We start from the raw sequence: 15,939 nt of genomic DNA, 5'->3' as shown, positions 1-15,939 counted from the left end.
GAAGACGTCAAAGTGGAATGTTTCTCATGGATCAGACGGCAGTGCAGGTCCATGGCGACACAGACAGGTGAAGTGGCTGTTCACTTTTGTTCAGGTGAACGCTCCACACGTGACATTATTGTTGACATGTGCTCCACCTTCAACTTCACCAGATGAAACCTCAGCTGCATGCGGAGCAGGTTCTCACTCCCTCATGTTTACACTGCTAAAAATAACTGTTCAGATCAGCTGACGTGAGTGTCAAAGTCACATTTGTGTCAATAGCGGCGCTCAAAAAGTCAGCATTGATATCATGAAATCTAGTCACGCTTTCACATTTTATTGCCTCTTGAGACGTCTCAAACCAACTCATGTAGTCAGATGCTCCCTCTGTGGGTTTCCTCTGCGCACTCCAATTTCCTCCCATAACATATAGAGGCTAATTCACGGTCCGATACTGACTGTTTGACTGATCGTTTGTCTACAGGTAAGTTGTGAAGCACTGGAGGCCCCCGTCTCTTGCAGCAAGTTGCAAAGGAGAGAGGTGGAGCTATGTTTGATGATTATTTTATTTACTGTCTCATGTTAACGCCATTGTAGTTTAATAGGTGTTGCAATCTTTTAAAAGACCTTAAGAAACTGTTTAAAGTGAAAATCCGTTTCACAAAACAGTTAGAGGATATAAAACAAAACACAACACACACACAAAACCAAGACAACAAGTCCCATCTAAACTAGAGTCGACGTAAACATTCACCTATTTAACTCAGTCACAGAGCTCGAGTATGGTCGTCAGAAAATGCACGCCCTGTGTGACGTCACGCTGCTACGTGGAAAGGAAGCAGCAATGCTAATGCTAACTGGCTACAAGTTGAGAGCGACCAAAACAAACGATGACGCCTCCAACAAGTGAAGGGGAAAGTCGCCTTTGACAACGGGTATCGTTCGACTAGATGATGATGGACGTTTGGCGAATCTAAGCCGAAGATTCCTACTCATTTCTCGAGTTAAATCGTCAACATTAGGTGGTGTTTGAGCGAGCTGTAACTGTACCCAGGATTTCCCTGTACATTAGCTTCTGCCAGCAGGGCGTCTGTGGATCCAACTTTCCTCTTTATTTTGGCTCATGGATTTATACCGAAACATGTAGACGCTTTTATTCTGAGAACGCAGTGAATTCTGTGTCCTTCGCAATTTTCCAGGTCTTTCTGACAGGTCTTGAATTTGCAGCTAGCCTAGCTCGATTTAAAAGCCAAGATGAGTTGGTTCAACGCCTCTCACCTGTCGACCTTCGCCAAACAAGCGTTGACAACAGCTCAGAAGTCCATCGATCGAGTTCTGGATATCAAAGAAGAGGACCAATGGGGGGATATTACGATTAAACCCTATGATGGTGAGTACTGTGCCAACAGTTCTTGGGTTAGACTGTACGATTGCACTAATGTACGTCTAAAAGCATGTGTGTATGTGCTGTGGTATTTTTACATCTCGTATTTTCACGACATCACAAAAGTAGGTGGCCCGGTGAAGCTCACAGCAATGTGATGATCCACCATGGGCCGCTCTGTCAGCGATTACCATGTCTCTAGTAATTGGGTTCATTCCATCTTAAAACTTGAAACATATTCTGGGCACTTTGTTGAAGTTGTGTGAATAGCCTCAGTCAGTCTACTGACCTCATGTTAAACAAGGTCTATATACAGTCTGTTCATGTTTGTCCACCCTAGCATGACGTGATAGTTCATTTATTATCCATCTGCCATCTGTTGTTCCGCCTCTGATCCAGGTTTGTAAGGTGGAGGAGCAGGACACTGCAGTTGCTTCTGATCCACCGTAGCTCCCTGACTTCCACCTGACTCCCAATGTACAGTATGCATAGTGGATAGAACACATGACTGACTCTCTTCCAAGCGTGGAAGTTGTCTCTCGGTCTGAGAAGCAGCGCACAAGAACTTATAGTGTGTCTGCCTATATTGCAGTCATGTCGGTTGTCTGGTCTCTCAAGCTCTTGCCCATCATCCAGGTCGAGCTTAAACTCCCCCAATGGTTTTTGTGATCTTCAAGTCCACCACAATCTGCTAAGTTTGTGATTGAGGTTTTTGTGCACACTCCGATCCGCAGTGCCTCAGATTCTATACTCTTTATCGCACCGTTGAACGAGTTGCTGGTTGCTCCAGTCCATTGCTTGCCTTGAATCTTATGCTTTCTCCTGTTGACACAAGTCTGTTCAGGGGTGATGTCGTCTTCACAAGTGGATGTGACTCCAGATCCAAATCCACCACAGAACTGAAACATCATTTCATCGATTGTTGAATGACCTTTAATATTTTCCAGCCCATCTTTATAATGAATGGCGGATATTTTAGATGTTGAAAGGTGAAAATGTTTTTGGGGAAAGGGTTTTCAGACGTTCAGATACACTCTTGTTTCCATTGTGTCCTGTAGGTTTGGAGAGGTTGGTTGACTGCTTCATACTATTGCTCAAAAAAATGAAAGTTGTTCAACTAGTCATTTTAAATTGTATGACAGTAGTTGTTTTGAGAGCGTCTAAGTCATGTCTGTTGATGGGGGGGTAATGGAATACTCATTCTATGGATTCAGTTCTTCATTTCCCTTCTATATGGCAGTCATTCTCATATTGATGCTTATGATTAGTTGAGTTAATCTTCAGTTAACCACCGCTTAGTCCTGTTCAAAGTCGTGGGGAGTGCTGTAGCCTCATTGGGTGAGAGGCTGGAATACACCCTCGACAGGTTGCCAGCGGTACACACACGCACCACAGGTGACCTCAGTTTTTGACGACATTCTTAACACGCGTGCTGTCTCTTTTGCAGACGTGACGTTGCCAGGAAAACTGTCTTTAAGTGGAGGGTGGGGAATGACGCAGTGGGAATCACCTCCAGAAGAAGAGCCTGTCACTCCTCCCGCCTCCTCTGAGGCCATCACTACTCCTGTTACCCGCACTGTTGTGGACGAGTCCGAGAACTTCTTTAGTGCCTTTCTATCCCCCGGGGATGAGCAAAGTGCTCCCAGAGATCCAGTGGTGTCTGTACCGCCAACTAAATCTCAGACACGACCCCAGAAGAAGGAAAAGAAAACCAGGCAGCCACAAATTCAGAGTGAACTGCAGGTGACAGAAGAATATGAGAACAAGACTGATGACATGATTGACAACCCACCAGGCGAGTCGGAGATTTCCCATGGTTACCCTGACACAATTATCCTCCAGCCAGTTTGTCCTGTTGCGACTGCTGCTGAGCTGCCTGAAAGTGACAGTCCAAGCAGAGCAAGGCCAGATGCTGTACCTGGGGATTCTGTGGACGCCAAGATCGCAGAAGAGCAATCAGCAGTCCAGCATGAAGCCCAGCAACATCCACCTAGTTCTTCTGGACCCTCTTCCGTTTCTCTGGAGCCTAAAGGCTACAGTCGTCAGAGTGAATCGGCTGCTCAATCTGCTAAAGAAACACTTTTGGATCAAAAAGACTCAAAGTCAGAAGACCGGCAAAGTGACACACCGTCCCCACCTGTCAGCGCATTCTCCTCAGGAACGTCTACAACCAGTGACATCGAAGTGCTAGACCACGAGAGTGTGATGAGTGAGAGTTCAGCAAGCTCCAGACAAGAGACTGGGGAGGGAAAGGGTGGTCTGCACCTGATGCAAGGCTCGTTCCAGCTCCTATCCGCCTCCACCTGCGGAGATTTCCCTCGCCTGGAGGATTACACCAAACTCACAGAGAGCTGTGGATCCTCATCGGACGCCTTTGAGCGCATTGATTCCTTTAGTGTGCAGTCGCTGGACAGCCGGAGTGTTAGTGAGATTAACTCGGACGATGAAATCCCCACCAGTAGGACGTTGGCATCCGTCACCTCTGCGTCTGCCTCCATGACAGTGGTGTCACCAGCTGTGTGTCCCAAGCATGACAATCCACCGGAGGGAAAAGTAATTGAGCAAGACGAGGAAGAAGACTTTCCGGAGAGCGTGAGGCAGCAGTCACTGGATGAGATGGAGGAGAGTGGACGCAGTGCTACACCTGTGAACAGTGAGCAGCCTGAAGTGTTGTTGGAGCAGGACTCTAACTCGACCTCGTCACTACTTGATTCCACTTTGAAAGCAGATGAGCTTCCCGTCCCCCCGATAACAGAAGAGATGAAAAGTGTTTCGACAGTTCAGATCCTGGAACTTCAGAAGGTAAGAGTGCATCTACAATAGATTCCCAATGTCTTTCCAATCATGGATGTTCTTTGTGAGTCATTCCCCTCTGTTTCCTCCCCACTGCAGATTATCGATGAGCTGACGGGACGTCTGGAAAAGAGAGAGTCTCAGCTCCTGGCAGTGAGCAAAGACAAGGCCCAACTGGAGGAGACGTGTGACAATCTGAAAGAGTGAGTTTCACAGTACCATCACAGTAATCAGATTTAAAAAGATAGCAACACATGACAAATGAGTTTGCAAGTTGACCTGCATTTCTAATCTTGGTGTTAGACCAATAGGGATCACTCCCCTGTTTTATATATATATATATATATATATATATATATATATATATATATATATATATATATATATATATATATATATAATTTTCCTTTTAGTATGGAAGATAGGATCGTGTCATTATTATGTTTTCTTATTAGTACATTATTGTTTTTGATATTTTTACATTCATTAAATCACTGTCTGTCCTCTTCACATGTCCTTTATTTCTGATCTAGTCTCTTCCAGTGTCTCCAAATAACAACCTTAATATGTTCACCTCTAACTCTTCCAACTCTAATAACTGAGTCTCTAAACAATGCAGTACACCCTGGCAGTGACCACTGCCGTTGTTTCAAGCTTATCTTTCACTAATGCCGATGCTCAGACATCAGCTGCATTCTCTTCGTCAACACCCTCATCCCAGTCAACAAAAGTTGACCAAACCGGAAAGATAACCGCAATGTACACTGTACTATGAAGTACCATTCTTAACATTGACAACTCAACTGCTACAGTAGATGTACTGAATCAGCTATTGTGTTCTGCTTTCCTCTTCCAGTGAAGTGATCAGCCTGAAAGAGGAGAGCTCCACAGTTCAGTCACTGAAGGATGAGTTCACGCAGCGAATCGCAGAGACGGAGAGAAAGGCTCAACTGGCCTGCAAAGAACGTGACATTGCCAAAAAGGTAGCAGTGACTCACCATCTTCTTTCATGAGTTCACACCCGCTTCCTTTCTTATTAATTAAATGCTGCTAATGTTAATGGTTTCTTTCATTCCACAGGAGATCAGAGGCCTGAGAGAAGAACTGGCCTCAAGACTGAACTCCATGGATACCATGGAGCTCATCAGGGAGAAGGAGGAGCAGATCAGAGGCCTGCTGGAAGAAGGTAAACCTCAGCATTCTTGTTCTAATGTCAGTAGATGCAAAGTAAGTTCTCCAGAAGCGTGGAATTTAAGGGTGTAAATGAACATGATTCCAGAGCGGCAGACAGCTAATAACACAAAAGCAACAATTTGAAATATGTTTGACATAAGAACAACAAATATTTTGAGTTAAAGACAAACCTATTGAACCTTCAGGCGAGAAGTTGTCCAAGCAGCAGCTACAGCACAGCAACATCATCAAGAAACTTCGTGTAAAGGAGAAGGAAAGTGACACGAAGTTGATCAAGCAGCACAAGAAAATGAAGGAGCTGGAGGACGAGCTGAAACACCTGCAGCAGGTCTGAAAGTGTTTTGTTAAATCCATTTGTGGGTGTGTCTGTGGTGTGACTCTTCTCCTGTCTTCAGGTTCTCGATGGGAAGGAGGAGCTGGAGAAACAGCACAGAGAGAATATCAAGAAGTTGAACGCTGTGGTCGAAAAGCAGGAGAAGGAGGTACGAGGGCTGCAGGCAGATGCTGAGGAGCTGCAGGAGAAGAACCGAAGTGTCCAGGCCGCATTAGACAACTCTTACAGGTGAATAATGATGGTTCGAGATTACACTGTAGAGAACTGCCTCACCACTGCACTGTCTGCTTCCTCTGTGGATCATTTGTTGCACTCGTCACTGAGTGTTTTTCTTATGTGGTGAAGCGAGTCAGTCACATTCCACGCATGCAAATACCATGAATCAAGATGATGCTGATTCATCTGCGTCTCTCACTAGGGAGCTGGCAGAGCTGCACAAAGTAAATGCCAGCAGAGCCAGTGAGGTGGAGGAGGTCGCTCTGAGCCGAGAGACGCAGGCCAAGGAGCAGCTGAGTCTGGCTCTGGAGAAGGCCCAGGAGGAGGCCCGGATGCAGCAGGAGGCCCTGGCCAATCAGGTGACACTGACACTGCTGTGCAATTACACCATCATAAGCTTGTATTTGCCACACTTTGGATGGTGTATGTCGATCATGTATCAAACACGAGAAGTAGTTTAACTTAAAGTTCATTATCTGTTCACTTGCGATCCTGATGAGCTGTGCTGAGTCAATCTTAACTGACTCTCCCGTTCCACCTGACAGTAACACACCAAACCGCTCTCTTTTTCACCTGCCAATTTGCTGTTCAGGTGGCTGACCTGAGGATGGCGCTGCAGAGGGCTGAGCAGCAGCAGGCTCGGAAAGAAGATTATTTACGAGAGGAGATTGGCGAGCTGCAACAGGTAGCTCAACGTCGGCTTGGCTTTCGGTTATTTAAATGACTTGACATCAAAAATCCCTTTTTTTGTGCCACAGAGGCTGCAGGAGGCAGAGACCAGGAACCAGGAGCTCAGTCAGAGCGTGACCTCTGCAACAAGACCGCTACTGCGCCAAATAGAGAACTTACAGGCTTCGCTGGGTGGACAAACAGCATCATGGGAAAAACTGGAGAAGAACATCTCAGATAGGCTCAGTAAGGAAAAACATTTGTCAATGTGGCAGAAGTGGCAGGCGTGGTGTTGGACACTAGCTGGAGTTTCTTCTTAAAGTGACCTCTGACTCTGCTTTGCTCTTTGGTCTACAGCTGATGCCCAGACTCAGCTGGCTGTTGCAGTAGAGAAGGAGCGCTCAGCCAGTGAGGAGCTTCTGTCAATGAAATCCCAGCTGGCCGCTCTGGACTCCCAGAATTCCCTGCTTCGTCAGGAGAAGGCAAGACTAATGGCGGGTTTTGAGACTGAGAAGAGCAAGAGGGAAAAGGTTGAAGATGAGATTTCCAGGTAAGGATGGAGGTTCTCGGCAGTTTGTATTTGGAAATACCAAAAATATGAACGACTGGGGATTGAATGAGGAAGATGACACCTGACCCCTGAGGCCTGCTAGAGATGATACACCTGTCTGCATACCGTTTAACAAGGAAGCAGAGTATTCTTGACAAGGCAGATTTGTAGCCTTTTTTCTACTGTGGAAGTCTGTTAAAGCAACAAATGATTTTGACTCTGCTGTCTCTGGCTCTGTCTGATCCTTCAGAAGAGATATCCGCTCTGTGAGTCCTCAGGACACCCAGGCGTCCCCCTAGCTTAAAGCTTGGCGTGAAGGCTTGATTGCTCAAAGAAAACAATTCCACTGGTGTACTGAATTTTGTGTTTAGTTTTGAGTCTTAATCTTCATATCAGCCTCTTTCGTGTTTGAGTGATACCGTGGTGGACTCTTTGGTGGGGAGGAGCCTGGTTTAGACTGAAGTGTTGTGTTCCTTGTGGGCCAGTGGCGCAATGGATAACGCGTCTGACTACGGATCAGAAGATTCTAGGTTCGACTCCTGGCTGGCTCGGTCCCTTTTACCCCTAAAAATCCTGGCCACTACAAAAGACACTAACTTTGCAGCCAACGAGACTCATTCAAGATAACAGCTTCGTTCAGTCATTTTAAAAGGAATTGTTTCAATTTTGTTTTCAACTGGCATTGTGCTATAACCTAATATAAGTATGTGTTGTATACACACTGTTATCGCTGATGTTTGTTTACACTTTTATTCAAAAGCAGGCACTCGTGAAAAAAATGTTTGCCTTGGTAGGTCTTGACTGTGTTCCTGCCATGCCTCATGGTGACCTGATCACTTCCTGGTGTGTCTGGCTGTATCCTATTGTCGCAGTTTTGTGGCCTATTGTGTTTCGGGGGATATAAGGGGCTTTTGTGGGGGGGAGGGGTGACCATGCAGGAGTGGCCTTTGTGATGAAAACTTTTGTTGGTTTGGAAGCGTCAACGGGCCAGTGGCGCAATGGATAACGCGTCTGACTACGGATCAGAAGATTCTAGGTTCGACTCCTGGCTGGCTCGTGAATCTTTTGCTCTTTGAGAAACTAACATCTGTTACACAACCTGCTGGCGCGCTGTGCTGCTCACACAATTGTAAATTAGTGATAGATGTCTTTCAAGTTTAACTGAAGCTGTTTTATACAGAGGCTGGAAACATAAATGTCAATCATCAGGAACTGGTTGAACAATGAGTTTTGACGTTATGCATGATGGATGACAATAAAAGCCCTTAGTGTTTAGGAATTATTGCTAGATTTACATCTGCTATGACTTTTCACATGACTGATGGGCGCTTGTCAAGAAGTCATTCTGTGACACATTTGATGACTCATGACAGCTGTTTAAGGACAACAAATGACCCTTTGGTGGGACCTTTAACACACCTGTTTTAAATTCACTGTCTGAGCTTTTTTTCTGTTTCCTCAGAGAGCGTGTGGAATTGGAAAACCTTCGTGGAGACCATAGCCGGATGCTTGAAGAAGCAAAGAAAGAAAAGGTCTTTTTCTTGTTGATGTCCTCCTGAAGTGCCCTGTTGCTGACCAGTGTTGTTGTCCTCCAACAGCTGCTTCTCACTAATCAACTGGAGATGGAGAAGATGAAGGTGGAGCAAGAGAAAAAGAAATGCTATCTGGCACAGGAGGCATTGAAAGAGAAGGTTGGCACACATTTCAATTTTTTTAGCTGGTGTTGCAGTACATTTTATCTTATGAGTGAATTGTCTCAAAAATATCTCTATGAGGGCAACAGCTAAAACAAGGTTGTCAGGTGCCCTGCTCTGCTCTCTGACTGTCCCCAGACTGGGAGCTCAATCGTGTCCTAATGATGAATATTCTTTTCTCTGAAGGAGCGGAAGATGACAACTCTTGAGCCTCCAGCTTCGTCGACACCAACCCTGTCCCGCTCCAGCTCTATCAGCGGGGTGGACAATGCTGGTCTTCACACCTCCATCTACTCACAGGTGCTGGGAATACCCCACACTACCGTAAGATGATGGACAGAACACCTACTTAATCTACTTCTCATCTTTGGTCTTCAGGATGACATGTTAGACCAGTCACTTGGTGGCATGTCCGTGTCCATGAGCAGCACCAACCTGTACGAGGCCGCCCGGCTCTCTGGAGGCTCCAGCATTATCGAGAACCTCCAGTCTCAACTGAAGCTGAGAGAAGGAGAGATCGTTCAGCTGCAGGTCAAACATATATTCCATGTATTCCAGAATACAACATCTTTGACAAGTCTTTGTCAACATCGGAGATGAATGAGTCTTGTGGTTGCAGCTCGAGATCTCCATTCTGGAGAGAAGTCGGTCGGTGATGTCAGAGGAGCTGGTGAGACTCACCAATCAGAATGATGACATGGAGGAGAAAGTGAAGGAGATCCCTAAGTTGAAAGTTCAGCTGAAGGTTTGTGTTCTTTATCTTGCTCTCATCAAGAACGTCTCCTGAAAGTTTGTGACTCCACTCTCAGGACCTGGAGCAGAGACACAACACCATCCTACAAATGTACGGGGAGAAGGCAGAGGAGGCTGAGGAGCTGAGGCTGGACCTCGAGGACGTGAAAAACATGTACAAAACTCAGATCGACGAACTGCTGAAGAATCAGAAATAAGAACGATATTTTGGGTTCAACCATATCGCCACCGCTGCACATCCGAGCTATCAAATCATTTTATGAAATCTTAATTTATCCTGTTTTCCATCCTGTCACGTATTTAACCTGGGTTTGGATGAGTAAATTCTCTATGAAGAATAGAGAACAGTCAGGATTCAATGGTTCTGATGTAACTCTTAGGGGACTTTTCACTCAGTTTGACATGTATCAAAGATTAGAAGAGGCTTTTTGCACTTTAGAACATGCTCCCTGTTTTCTTCATGATCAGAGGTTCTTCATAAATTATAATATGTACAGATATAATTATGTTGCTTTCTCCGCTTGGTCACAAATGTTTCTGTGGGAATCTTCTAGGCAAGATTAATATGTGAAGAAATAAACATATATTCAGGTGGTGGTTGGTTCTTTCAGTTTGGTTTGTGAGGAGGAAAATAAATAGAATTGAATAGAATAGCCTTTATTGTCCTTGTACAGTGTACAATGAGATTTGAGCGCTACTCCCTTGGTGCAAACAATGTGAAAAAAAAAAATCAAAACAATCAAGCAAGTAGGTAGTAATAAATAATATATACACAAGTGGCAGCAGTAAAAAGAGCCTAATAACAGAAAGTGGCACTCATCTGGATGTAAACGTGAACAATTTGTTATTGCACATAGTTCTTTGAGAGCAGTTTGATTTGTAGGAGAGTAATTACTTAAATATAAATTACAACAGCATTGACACTGATTGAGGAAATGATTTGCATAATAATACAATGATGTACCTTTTTTGACAAACCAGTAAACATATACAGCACATGATGAAAATATTCTCTTAATTTCAAGCGGTTTTGAAGAAAGACAAACAAGATGAGGGAACTCAAAATCAGTTTTTTTGCGGCTTCATCCATCTTGTCTTTGTTCAATATCGAAGGGAAACATCTTTATAGCCGTCTATTTTCCAAACGTTTTCTAAAAAAAACAAATCACTGTTAATCCTTTTGTGGTGCACGCCGCCCCCTGCTGGCGGTATGTCTGTATCACATGCCCGTATATGGCTTCCGGTGTTATGGCGACCACCGGCTGCAGGAGCGCTTCAGTCTGGAGACCGGGAGACCGTTAAACGAGGTAAAACCGACTTCTCCTTCACTTCTATTCTACACCGAGTCACACAGCGACGCAAACCAAGCTCGGTTCCTTTCACTAGATTAGGTTCTGCGGAACATTTACGGGTCGCTGCCTGAACTCCTCTGTCGCCTGGACACAGTCGCATAAATTACCTGCTTTGTAAAAACGACCCACCAAATCTACCACATTAACAGAACTCATGGGCTTTAAACCACATTTAGTCATCAAGTTGCCCTGAAATTCCACCCCCGGTATCAACATAATCAATTAAAATGTACGTCAAGAAGTCACACACCTTCAAGCAACTTCATTCATCTCCTTCTGTAAGTTCGTTGTTAGCGTGAAACAGCATCGTTAAGCTAACTGTTGATATTCACCAGTGACAATTTAAACAGCATTAAACGACACCAGTTGGTTTTAAACGCTCCATCCATCGCCTTATTCAACTTGCCAAGTCAGTTTAAAATTCCTTCCGATGACGTCATCTTAAATAATGGCAATTTTGTTAACTGTTTGCTGATTTGAGGAGCTATCGATTTATCATCTGCGCTATGAGTTACTACATAGTAATTATGTTCAGTAAAGAGAAGGGGGAAAAAGTCTCAAGTCATGTGACCCAAAACTCTCATCTCTTTATAACTGACTTTTCCTGTTTCCTCTAACTGTTTGTTCAATGCAACTGGTGGTATCACAGGTCGAAGTCTTAGGAATAGGCCTCAGAGATTTGTGGCCCTGTTCATTCACACCCTCACAGTTGACTTTCAGTCACGTTTAAGAGGCCACAAGCTGCCTCTTTCTGGGCTGTGTAGAACCTTATGCAGACCGTTCAATGGATAATCTCTCCTCATCGCTGGACACTAACTTCATATTTCCAAACTTCAAGTGATGCTTTCGTACTAACCAGATTCCCAGCTATCACTACCACTTCACTTCCTGTGTTTCCTCTTCTCTCCCGACAGGTTCCTTCGATGAGCAGCTGCCTCCCCTGTCTTCAGACTATGCTGCTCTCACTCGCCCTGCTCTTGTCTTCCTCTGTGGCTGCAGAGAGGGTTGAGTTAGATTACAGTGGGCTCCCTCTCCCACCAGAACACGTACCGTACTTCCTCCACAACAACAAGAAGCTCGCCAAACAGTGTCGGCTGGACCCTCACTGCCCCTACAAGGTGAGACGTGGCTTTAGTCCTTTTCTGTGACTGATGTGGGAAATGGCACTTTCAGGAAGTAAAAAAAAACAACAAATGTTGGGAAATGTTTTGGTTGGCAGAGGTCTTATCCTGAAAAATTCCTTTTGAGAAAAAAAGATATTTCCTGGACAATAACAGGAGAGGTACAGTTGACTGCAGGTGGAGGAGAAATAGACCAGTTCGTGGAAAGGTTTGTCGTCTGGCTCAGCTCTTTCTACACAGATTGGTCATGCACTGAAGATGCTGTACCTGTTCCACTGTTCGTATCACCATCATCGTTTGTTGTCTTCCTCGTCTCCGACATTCTCGGTCCAACTCCACGTCATGAGTCCAAACCGCCTGCCAGAGTCAATCCGGTGGTTTCACAGCTCACCATTCTATTTAACGTCTAACCCAGGATGCGGTGGCCGACTCGTCCTTGTGCTGGGGTTATGAGAAGAACTGTGATCCAGAGAAGCGCTTCAGTTACCCGGTCTGCTCGAGAGTGGATCGTGGATGGTGAGTCCTCCACTCGCTAACTCTCAGTCCGTTTCGCTGATGTTTTGTCATGGCACATGGTTCATGTCTCATAGTGTTGGACACGTACGATGAAAGCGTTCAGATGCCTTGTAAAACTGCATTCATGGAAATTAACCCTTTCATGATGACAATTCTGGAGACGTTCCTCATGTTTACTTGTACTTTCATTATTATTGGAGTTTATGACTGTGTAATAGACTGACTATGTACAATATACTACATAGATATATATATGTATATACAAGTCACCCTCCTGTAGGTATCTGGAAATGTTGAATACTTGCATCTCTCTCTTGTAAGGGCTCACTCTCTGGAGGCAGCCAGCGAGGTTTTGTGGAAGCAGGCTGACTTTGGCTACGTCCAGGAGCGACTCTCCGAACTCAAAACTCTGTGCAAGGCCAGACAGCCGGTAAGGTGGCTCATTTCCTCAGTTCCCACGAGCCCGCTGAGTCAACAGGAAGTCGTCGGGTGTGCACTCAGGAGGACAATTCTGGAAACAATGTGTCGCAAAAGAGCAGTGAAGGCCAGTTGGAGTGAATATTTCTCACCATATTTCAGGGCGGTTCGTCTCTGAGGTGCACCAGTCACACCAGGTTCTGTAAAGCTACCAACCTCTACCTGGACTTGCGCTCTCCCAGAAGAAGTCACGAGAGGTACAGATGTGTTTTTGGTGAAGACGCTTCATGTCTTACACTCTGTCCTCTTTCCTCAGATACAAGGAGGATTTTGTTCGGGTGGGTGAGATCGGCGGTCACTGCATGCTCAACAGAGAAGCTCTGACCGCTGAGAGGGGTCACAAGAGCCCCTTGCAGTCATGGTGAGACGCTACAGACATGTATCCACACACTCCTTAGGTGCTGACTTCTTTGTGTTTACTTCAGGTACGCAGAGTTTGAAGCGTACACTGAGTTGGATTTTCCTGTTCAGGACGAACACTGCGACATCATCGTCGAGAAGCCGACGGTTTTCATGAAGCTGGATACGGGTCAGTACAATGGCGTTTGTAACAGATGCGACAAGATGGCTAACGTGTTCTGTCGTGCAGGGGTGAACATGTACCACCACTTCTGTGACTTCCTCAACCTCTATGTCACCCAGCACATCAACAACTCCTTCAGCACGGACGTCAATATCGTCATGTGGGACACGGTGAGCGCCCGCACCCCCCGCTCTAGGTTTAGCACCTGCGCCCGCTCAGAAGTGATCAGGGATGATTCATCACTATGCTGAAGTTCTTGCAGCATGGTCTGCACTTGAAGCGTTCCTGAGACCAGATGTGGCACTCGGAAGTTTTGAGCTAGTGCTGGAGCTGAGCTGAGGTTAAGAGTCGAGTGAGTCAATGAAAGCGTGAAACCAGGGCGCAAAAGATGGTACGCTATCCACGTTTTAGCCTGGACCCTGTCACACTGCGTCCATTGTTTGTGACTCACCATCCATGCAGCTCCTCGTAGATGACATTGTGTTGCTTCATTTTAGGGAGTGTTAACCAGTCAAAATAAAATACAAAGACAGGTAAATAAACACTAATAATAATTGGGTATTCTTCGTTAACTGATGACGGTACCGAGTTGGTTATGTTTTGAAGGTGCTCCTGACACTCCTCATCAGAGAGTCCCGCTACTGCACCCCTTTTCTGATTTCATCGAGGTTTTCCCGTCGATCCATGTGACTGTCGCTATTTCTCCTCCAGAGCTTGTATGAATATGGAGATTTGTTCACTGAAACCTGGAAGGCCTTTTCCCAGCATGACGTCATCCATCTGAAGACCTATGATTCTAAAAGAGTAAGTACTGGACTGTATTCTTATTTACTGGCCGTTACTGTCGAAAGGAGTGATGGTTGCGACCCAACGTGCGACTTCTGTCCCCTCTCAGGTGTGTTTCAGAGACGCCGTCTTCTCCCTCCTGCCAAGGATGAGATATGGCCTCTTCTACAACACGCCTCTTGTAAGTGTGACACATGTGCAGGGAAACCTCATGTGTTTGTTCGTGCTCGTTGTGTTGTAAAGTGTGTTCCATGTGCAAATATTTATGTGGTAAATCCTGTAGTAGGTTGGTGTTATTTAAATGACAATATCAAGGGTGGTACGATAAAGATGATGCCGCTGTAATCTCCACTGTCCACTGAAGTGATTGAAGTGATGCATATCGTGTGAGATTTGTGTCACCTTGGCTCTCGACTTTCAATGAAATATTCCACTTTTGATATCACTGTTTTGAGAAGCTTTATCACCAAAAGTGTTTGAGGTGGAGGCATACTGTAATAGAGATGAGTCTTCAGTGTGACCCAAATTTAGGATGGGACTGAATTCACTCATCTAATGTGCATATGGTGACATCACCAGGCGCCAGCCAAAGTGAACGACTGAACTTTTACAGATATACAATTCACTAGTGATATTCATCCTCACCTCTCAAGCACCAAAGATGATGATGATGGCCGGGCATCATCACTAACTTTAACAGCAGGACCGTGAAGCCCACTGCTGTATCCATTGCTGTTTGCGCAGTATTTTCTCCTGATGCTTTGTCCATGTCTGCTGCTGTTTCCCCTGTTTTCGTCATGGTGCTACGACCATGAATTGGCTGCAGAATGTGCTTCTTGTGGTGCTGTCACGGCGAACGAATGTGCTGCTGCTACACAGAGAATCATTGCTGACAACCGTAACTTTCTGTTTAACTGTATGTAGTGTGAACATTTCTCTTCTGAATCTAATCTAATTCGTTCTTTCGCTCTCTTTTTTGCTCCTACTGCATAACTAGAACCACCTGTGTCTCCCATGACCAGCGTCTGTTTTCAAACTTTTACTTCCTCCAGGCTTCCATAACAACATGCCCTCTAATGTTGCTCAGATTGAAGCTACAGGTGTCTGCCACCTGCTCGTGTAAAGTAGTAACCACAACAGACATCATGTTTATAGATTGTCTTGCATAAATGGCGTGATGGTTTAAATTTGTGACTCCGTCACCCAAGGGGTTACTTGAATGGTTTTGTTCTCCATCAGATCTCCGACTGCCGAAGTGAAGGACTGTTCAGAGCCTTCTCTCAACACCTGCTCCACCGGCTAAAGGTCCCGGAGGAAGATCCCGAGGTACAGAGGCTCTCCACATGACTATATTTATCTGTCAAATAGTCTGAAACAGATCCAAAGCAACCTCCACATTTTTCATATGAGAGATTGAAGGAAGCCAGATTATCAAAGACAGGTTTTCCACCACTTCTGAACTAGCGTGGCTTGCGCCACATCTTAAATGAGAGCTGCCTCTCCATTAGAAAAATGATCTCTTTTTAGAAATGAACTCTCATGTGACCAAACGTATTAAAACAATGTGGAAACAAACAAAACACACGGATAAAACA

General features: G+C 45.2%; 2 protein-coding genes and 2 non-coding genes across 7 annotated transcripts in view; all 4 read left to right on the top strand.

The window, feature by feature from the left end:
• The first annotated feature begins 756 nt into the window (after positions 1-756).
• On the top strand, positions 757-10,181 carry tmf1 (TATA element modulatory factor 1). Its single transcript, XM_053867929.1, has 17 exons — positions 757-1,372; positions 2,814-4,168; positions 4,259-4,362; positions 5,016-5,142; positions 5,240-5,345; positions 5,539-5,681; positions 5,749-5,915; positions 6,106-6,262; positions 6,496-6,588; positions 6,662-6,818; positions 6,930-7,122; positions 8,585-8,654; positions 8,721-8,813; positions 9,003-9,116; positions 9,195-9,347; positions 9,436-9,561; positions 9,626-10,181. The coding sequence occupies exons 1-17, from the start codon at positions 1,237-1,239 to the stop codon at positions 9,764-9,766; spliced, it is 3,435 nt and encodes a 1,144-aa protein (XP_053723904.1). The 5' UTR covers positions 757-1,236; the 3' UTR covers positions 9,767-10,181.
• trnar-acg (transfer RNA arginine (anticodon ACG)) lies at positions 7,601-7,673 on the top strand. Its single transcript has one exon. It is a non-coding gene; the product is annotated as a tRNA-Arg (tRNA).
• trnar-acg (transfer RNA arginine (anticodon ACG)) lies at positions 8,107-8,179 on the top strand. The gene has a single exon. It is a non-coding gene; the product is annotated as a tRNA-Arg (tRNA).
• Positions 10,182-10,817: 636 nt separating the features above from the next.
• Positions 10,818-15,939, top strand: part of eogt (EGF domain-specific O-linked N-acetylglucosamine (GlcNAc) transferase) — a 35,402-nt gene continuing 30,280 nt past the window's right edge. For all 4 annotated transcript variants that reach the window (XR_008414893.1, XR_008414891.1, XR_008414892.1 and 1 more), the window contains exons 1-11: positions 10,818-10,876; positions 11,836-12,039; positions 12,458-12,558; positions 12,880-12,988; positions 13,138-13,232; positions 13,292-13,396; positions 13,461-13,564; positions 13,625-13,728; positions 14,270-14,362; positions 14,454-14,525; positions 15,584-15,670. Coding sequence is in view for 1 of the 4 variants with exons in the window: in XM_053868871.1 (XP_053724846.1) it covers positions 11,845-12,039; positions 12,458-12,558; positions 12,880-12,988; positions 13,138-13,232; positions 13,292-13,396; positions 13,461-13,564; positions 13,625-13,728; positions 14,270-14,362; positions 14,454-14,525; positions 15,584-15,670 (1,065 nt within the window). In the remaining 3 variants the exon portion in view is untranslated. The remainder of the gene's footprint in view (positions 10,877-11,835; positions 12,040-12,457; positions 12,559-12,879; positions 12,989-13,137; positions 13,233-13,291; positions 13,397-13,460; positions 13,565-13,624; positions 13,729-14,269; positions 14,363-14,453; positions 14,526-15,583; positions 15,671-15,939) is intronic.

The sequence above is a fragment of the Synchiropus splendidus genome, chromosome 6 (assembly GCF_027744825.2).
Source record: "Synchiropus splendidus isolate RoL2022-P1 chromosome 6, RoL_Sspl_1.0, whole genome shotgun sequence".
Taxonomy (NCBI): domain Eukaryota; kingdom Metazoa; phylum Chordata; class Actinopteri; order Syngnathiformes; family Callionymidae; genus Synchiropus; species Synchiropus splendidus.
This window is presented reverse-complemented; position numbering and strand designations above follow the sequence as displayed.

What these genes read in the sequence shown, in the direction of transcription:
- tmf1 (XM_053867929.1), top strand. Translation starts at nt 1,237, where the DNA reads ATGAGTTGGTTCAACGCCTCTCACCTGTCGACCTTCGCCAAACAAGCG. An exon ending in ACGTGTGACAATCTGAAAGA is followed by an intron (nt 4,363 to 5,015) that starts GTGAGTTTCACA and finishes TTCCTCTTCCAG; the next exon opens with TGAAGTGATCAGCCTGAAAG. An exon ending in GTTGAAGATGAGATTTCCAG is followed by an intron (nt 7,123 to 8,584) that starts GTAAGGATGGAG and finishes CTGTTTCCTCAG; the next exon opens with AGAGCGTGTGGAATTGGAAA.